The following is a 7,115-nucleotide window of genomic DNA, read 5'->3' as shown; positions in this document are numbered from 1 at the left end:
GAGGTTAAGACAACTCTGAGCATGGCAGTTGCCGCTCAGGAACCTTCGGGATCCTTCAGCCCTGGGACCCCTGACATCACCCCCAGCAGGGTGAGTGTCTTTCCCGGACTGACAGATACGAAGACCACCGGATGTGACATTTCAAGCTTCATATTGCACCACGTACTTGGAGCAGGAAGCTTTGGAAAGGTAAGCGCTCATTTACTCACCTATAACTAGCATTTGGAGCTCCCCCACAAAACAAATTCCCCTCCGACAACTAGCCAATATGTATCAGCCTTGTAAAATTGCTACCGCTACTGGTAGAACAAATGATCACCTGCTGCCCTCTGCAATCACACTCCCTGGTGTCCTCTGCTGTTCTATTACAATGTTAAAATATTTACATAGTTGATGAGGTTGAAAAAAATGACAGCATGACCCTATACAATGGCTGCAGCAGGTGGAAGGCATTGGGAACACAAATGGGGATAGGTCTCACTGCCAGAGATATAAGAAGACTGGTTGTCATTGAACCCAACAGCCTTCACCTAAAATTCATTCCGTTTCAAAGTCAATGCTAGTTCTACCCTGCCCCAGCCCTGAACACCTTTTCTTTCCCTGACACACCACTAACTTTTGTCTTCTCTCACATTCAGGTTGTTAGAGTGACACGAGAATGCTGTATCAATATGTATATAAAAGTAAAATGTTTTTTTCTTAGTTTGGGATGGAGCGGGGGAGGGTTACAGTCTCTATTTGTGTCCCCGCTGGGAAGATTTATCCTTTTTTCTACTGACAATTGTCACAAGACACCTAAGGGGAATGTTTGAGTTGCCAAACATCCAATGGAGGAAATGTTCTGGAGACAACTCTCTAAGATGGGAATTCCCCCTTGGGGAGATTTTCTTTCCATTCACATATCCAAGACAGAAAGTGAGAGAAAATCTCCCCGGCAGGACAACACATAATAAAAACTTCTAGGGGTCTTAACCCTTCCTTCCTCAATTAAAAAATATGTATGCGTTGTCGCTATACCTATACTATGTCTTGTTACTAAACATTTAAAACATGAGAAAGAATTCCCAGAGCACTATAGATGATGTAAAGACGCAGGCACCGCACAAGAGGAAACTTGTGTGATTTGTGTGAGTGGATCCTCAGAGGCGAGGCGTCTAAATAGAGAGGGGTCATTGCTCGGACTCATTTACATGTGTGTGTGTACATTGAGATTTGAGCTTCTGTGCTCTGTAAATGAGAGGATTCTTTACTCCCTGTACAATCCCGTCATTCGGTGACATAGCAGACCTCTGGTGTATGAGCCTTCCCCGTCCAGAGGATGGACACCATGTAAAAATTAAAAGTTCCTTCCTTCTGAGGGCCATACCCCTCTGACAAGGAACTGAGAGCTGAGAAGTAGCTGGAAGTACTAAGAGACGATAAAAGAACAACAAACCAAAAAGAAACCAAAACCAGCGGCAACAGCCATGAGAATTGGACTAGACGAACAGAATCTGTGATCCTCAATGACTGTCCCAGGGACTGCTAACCACGAGTGACGGAATGTGAACCCAAGTCCTAGAGCAGAAGGCTGACTATCCAAACAAATAAATAAATACAGATCCCGAATATAATCAACGTTGTTAGATGAAGTCATTCTATAGAAATTCCATCCATGTGTATTACTGAAAGGAACCTGAGTTCCGGGTCTGGGCGGACAATGTTATTCAGCCTCCATTGTAATAGCTGATCCCCCCAGTGTTGTCAGCACCCAGAAGCCTTCATTATGTGTCCATATTCCCCTGGGAGGCTGAGAACTGCCCTCTCTCCTGGACACATTGTAACGCCTACTTAGGTACTGAGGGCGTGGTCCAGTATAGTGCTGAGAGAGAGCGTTCCGGCAAAGGTTCCAGGAGATAACAGGCGTTCTGACCTCAAAAGTGGAACGCCATGTTATCTCAGCTGGAGCTTTAAATAGGGCCAGGAAGTGGGAGGAGCGCTGGTCGGCTCGGAGCAACTTCCGCGTTCCAGCGTGGAACGCAGCCTGCGCTCTCAGAGGCTGGAAGACGAGTGCCCTCAGCATTCCAGCGTGGAACGCAAAGCGGCCGTCCTGGGGAGCGGTGGAGCTGTAATGGAACCGCGACCCCATGTAGGGAGAGGAGTGCTTCCCAAAGTGCTTCCCAAAGTCAGGGGAATTCCCATCTTAGGCTGGCCGAATCCTGCAGACATTAAACCAGTGTGTGGCCCCATCTGCACCCCTCCCTTCCATCAAAGACCATTGTTAAACTTTTGTGGAAGGAGCTAGACCTGAAATTATTGGCTGAACAGTGAGTGAAGTCCATCATCTGCAGTCACTGTAGGGGATCCCCTCATCCATGCTGTCACAATATAAAAAGTGGGGGATCCCCTCACCCATGCTGTCACAATATAAAGTGGGGTGGTTCCCCTCCTCCATGCTGTCACAATATAAAGTGGGGGTTCCCCTCCTCCATGTTGTCACAATACAAAGTGGGGGGTTCCCCTCCTCCATGTTGTCACAATATAAAGTGGGGGTTCCCCTCCTCCATGCTGTCACAATACAAAGTGGGGGGTTCCCTTCCTCCATGTTGTCACAATACAAAGTGGGGGGTTCCCCTCCTCCATGCTGTCACCAGATACAGTGGGGTTTCCGCTCCTCCATGCTGTCACAATAAAAAGTGGGGGATCCCCTCCTCCATGCTGTCACAATGTAAAGTGGGGGGTTCCCCTGCTCCATCCTGTCACAATACAAAGTTGGGGGTTCCCCTCCTTCATGGTGTCACAATACAAAGTAGGGGGTTCCCCTCCCTCATGGTGTCACAATATATAGTGGGGGGTTTCCCTCCTCCATGCTGTCACAATATAAAGTGGGGTGGTTCCCCTCCTCCATGCTGTCACAATACAAAGTGGGGGGTTCCCTTCCCCATGGTGTCACAATATAAATTGGGGGTTCCCCTCGTCCATGTTGTCACGATACAAAGTGGGGGGTTCCCCTCCCCATGGTGTCACAATATATAATGGGGGGTTCCCCTCGTCCATGTTGTCACGATACAAAGTGGGGGGTTCCCCTCCCCATGGTGTCACAATATATAATGGGGGGTTCCCCTCGTCCATGTTGTCACGATACAAAGTGGGGCGTTCCCCTCCCCCGTGATATGCGAGTGGGCATTTTAAAACGTCCCCGTGCCTGCGCCCGCTCGCCCCCTGGAGCGTATCAGCAGGAAACTGCCAAAATTTGAAACAGTCAGCAATGGCTGTTTACATACAAGCGGTCCGGCATCTGTAAAGACGCCCAATGGCTTGTATGAGGTAACTATCTGTGCGGCCCCCCCTCTCCTCTCCTCTCCTTACCTGCCATCGTCACTGTCATTGCCGCGATGCCGGGCGTCCGATCCGGTACCGGCATTGTGGATCCGTGCAGCAAGAACGGAGGGAGTCAGTACACAATCTCGCTCTGATCACCTCCCCGTTCTGTGAGTGCGGAAGTCATGTTTATTACATCACTTCCGCATTTAGGTGTCACTCCAGACCGCCAGAGAGAAGCTGGTGAAGCAGATGTCGGCTTCATTAGCTTCTCTGGGGGTCCTTAGGTAACATTAGGGGTCTTAGAGACCGCTAATGTCTCCAAAAAGAGGACCTGTCACTGTAATTTTATATCACATAGGGAGGGGTCTTCTTAGCCCGCTATGTGATAATACAATTAAGTTTTTAAAAAAAAGTAAAAAATGATTTAACGTCCCCCACCTCCACATAGACGGGCAAAAATGTGACGGGGGGCCATCTCCCTCTTTCCCTCAACGTCGGTGTTCCCCCCCTCCCCTAGCATCAGTCGGTGTCTCTCTCCTCCTCTCCCCCCCCCGCCGTGGAGGGACAGTCATTGTGTCATTACCACCTACTACTAAGCCCCCTCTCCCTCCTTATCTTTAACTCCAGCAGCTGTGCTCCACTTCTGCTGGGTTAAAGGAAGCTCCGTCAATGTAAAAAAAACAAAAACCTTCCTGCATGCACGTGCTCAGGAAGGTACCAAGTGCACAGAGGTGGGGGGTATGCGACCTTAAAAACCACACTACACTGCACATTAAACGAAAAGAAAAAAAAATCTTGCTTGGAGCCCAGGCCTCCCCGGCCACCCTCACACAGGTACCGACTGTACCCCCCTGATGGGACCCCATATGGGGTCGCGACCCACACTTTAAGAAGCACTGTTCTAGAGGAAGGGAAATGTTCTGAATAAGTCCTGGAGGTGAGCATGGGAGCAGGTGATGAGGGGACTAGAGAGAAAGAGGTCTTGGGAGGAGTGGAGAGGATGATTTGGGTGATATTTTGATATGAGGTTCGTGATGTAGCTTGGACATAGTTGTGAAGTCCTTTGCAAGTTGTTAGTATGTCAGATTTTATTCATTGGGCAAGTAGATGCCAGTGGAATGGCAAAGAGGCGTGGTGGCCATCAAACGGTTGGTAAGGTATATAAGTCTGGCAGCAGCATGATAAACTGAAGGGGGGGTCGTCTGTGTAAAGGTAGGCTAACTAGGATGAATATGCAAGGTGGGGAGAAATAACAAGTGCATTTTACAGCCTGTTAATGCAATGCCCTGGTGTGAGGGAGCCCCAACATGCAAAATCTATTAAAGTAGCAAAACTAATGAAGTCAAACATACATTTTAAGTCTTTTCTGTGTAACGGTTTCTATGTAGTAAGGTGAAATGATTATAGGAAATCTGTACTTTATCAGGGGAATATTTGGTACAGAAGCTGTGAACCTGGAGCTTCACTTTAAGCTTGTAAATAGAACCATAACTACTTACACACGTTCCAGTCATCATTGCAGAAATAAAACCAATCACAGAGAGGAACAGAAAGCCCATTCCAATTAACAGGCTGCGACCTTCCATATATAACCAGTCCCAACACAGGTAGACTCCGATGAGGCAGCTGATGCACATATTCAACAGGAATCCGACAAAAAACACCCTGTGAAGCAAATAGAAGTAATGAAATATAACTTATAGGAACTTTAGGGGGTGGTTTACGAAAGAGTGCCCAAATTCGGCGTGCTGAGATAAAGTAACTCCCATGCACATGCGCAGGAATTACCTCATCAGGGCCCGGCCAATCAAGCGGATTTTGGAAAAGTACCAGAAGACGATGGGAGGGAGAATGTGCAGTACTGGAGGGGATCGCTTTGGCAGGTAAGTCTGCCATATTGTGGTCATATGCTGTGCATATTATCACATTATGACTAAAAGATACAGGGGGCTGTTTTTTTTTTATACCCCCCTCACTTTACGTCAGCTTTTGGGAAGCAGAGGATTCCCTTGTGACAGGTTGCTTTTAGAGTGCTATAGCTATATTACAAAACCATTTGCCTGAGAATGTATTATATATTTAAAGACTATATTGTTTTTATAATGGAGGCATACCCAAACTCATTCCAGATACTGCGAAGAGCAACACAATATTCATAGAACAGCAGCACTCCATTACCACCAATCATAAACCATTTTCTAACAGAGCTGAATACAATCACTTAAAAATTGAATGTGATGCCATTAGCTATATCACTTTTGATGGAATCTTATTTTTTCATACTGCCCTACTGAATATGCCCTACACGGTCTCTTCTCCAGGGTAACATACACAATAATCAGTTCATTTAAAAAGTTTTGTGGAGCTATTGTTTATATACAGTAATGCATAATTACAAGCTTTATCACTTATGCTGAAGTGTCACATGACTAAAAGGAAATGCCGTGCAATGTAGTTCTCTAGCCCATGTAAGATAAGTGCTTCCTGTTTCTTATTATGGGTAAGCATTACCGTGAATGAGAAATCAATGAAAGACATTAAGTGTTTAATGGCATGCATACACTGTAATTTCCATATGCATAAATGTATACTGAATGAGACAAAATAGAGCAAACCTGTTGCGGTGTCCCACATCATTGTAGACATAAGGACAATAATGGTCGAAGTTTGCAACACATCGTTTAGTGACACGGCAATGCTTGGAACGCAGAGGCTTTGCAAGGTGGCAGGTGTGGCACAGTCTGCTCAGGGGGTTCTTACCATTTTTCCAGTCATTAAAATTGATAGCCTATTGGAAAGGAATAGCAGTGTATTAAAATCATTTGAAAATATACAGCAGTTAGAAAACAGGAAAAAGGGTCTAAAGATAATGAACATATCTAATAACACATCACAATACAATTAGAAGCATAGGAAAGTGACGGAACCTGAGAAAAGTTAAAGTCTACTCCGGCCTGGTCAGCTCTAGTAGAGCCTCAACTACCATAAAGAATTCAATGGAGCGGCATGGCCTATGAAGCGGTTCTGAGGAGGGCTCCAGAGCTGCTTGAGTAAATCATTTCGACCTATATCAGGAGGATTCATATGTAGGTGTAAAAATAGGCAGTGATATATATGGTCAAAAACAAAAAGGATGTCATCTGTGTATTTATCAAAGCTAGTGCAGACTCTGGAGAGTAACTCCAGCTGTATATTTTTTATGGAAAAATCTTAAAATAAAGAATGTATTTAAAAAAAATAATTTGAAAATATTTAGTAACTTAAAAGTGAAACTTTTTTTTCTGGTTTTGCTAATATACACAATGTCCATTTCATCAATATTATCTAGTGCACCGCACTAAAATCAATGAATATGAAATAAAAACAACTACAAATAAATCACAATAGGACTCAATAAATCAATCCAAAAGAAAAGTCCCCATATGATCCTTAAAGTGCAAAGGGCAAGTCTCTCAATTTGCAACAATCAATTTGAAACGAGAGAGAGTCTATACAGTAAGGTGTACGTTTAATAATAGCGGCGGGCACGAGCGGGGCAGGTTAGGACGTTTAAAAACGGCCACCCGCATTCCGTCCGCTGTCCGGCCCTTTAATTACACCGGCTGGACAGCAGGTGGTTAATTATTTAATTCATAAATATTCGTTGTTGTTTATGAAATATATTTCTGTTATTTTAACCAGTTGACATCCGCGGTGTTAAACCCCCTTCCCATCCAGGCCATTTTTCAATATTCAGCGCTGCGGTACTTTGACTGACATTTATTCCGTCATGCAGCGCTGTACTGAAATGAATTTTATACCCTTTTTTGGGG

The 7,115-nt window shown here is 45.1% G+C and overlaps 1 protein-coding gene across 1 annotated transcript in view; it reads right to left on the bottom strand.

Annotated features, from left to right (window-relative positions):
* The window catches only part of LOC108794839 (probable protein S-acyltransferase 23), a 52,523-nt gene that overhangs the window by 8,906 nt on the left and 36,502 nt on the right, over window positions 1-7,115 (bottom strand). The window contains exons 8-9 of the mRNA XM_018565950.1: window positions 5,919-6,091; window positions 4,803-4,968 (exon numbers count right to left, since the gene is read on the bottom strand). Coding sequence (XP_018421452.1) covers window positions 4,803-4,968; window positions 5,919-6,091 — 339 coding nt within the window. The remainder of the gene's footprint in view (window positions 1-4,802; window positions 4,969-5,918; window positions 6,092-7,115) is intronic.

The sequence above is a fragment of the Nanorana parkeri genome, unplaced genomic scaffold (assembly GCF_000935625.1).
Source record: "Nanorana parkeri isolate BGI_ZX_2015 unplaced genomic scaffold, ASM93562v1 scaffold903, whole genome shotgun sequence".
Taxonomy (NCBI): Eukaryota; Metazoa; Chordata; class Amphibia; order Anura; family Dicroglossidae; genus Nanorana; species Nanorana parkeri.
The sequence above is the reverse complement of the archived record's forward strand: the minus strand, read 5'-3'. Positions and strand labels throughout refer to the sequence as shown.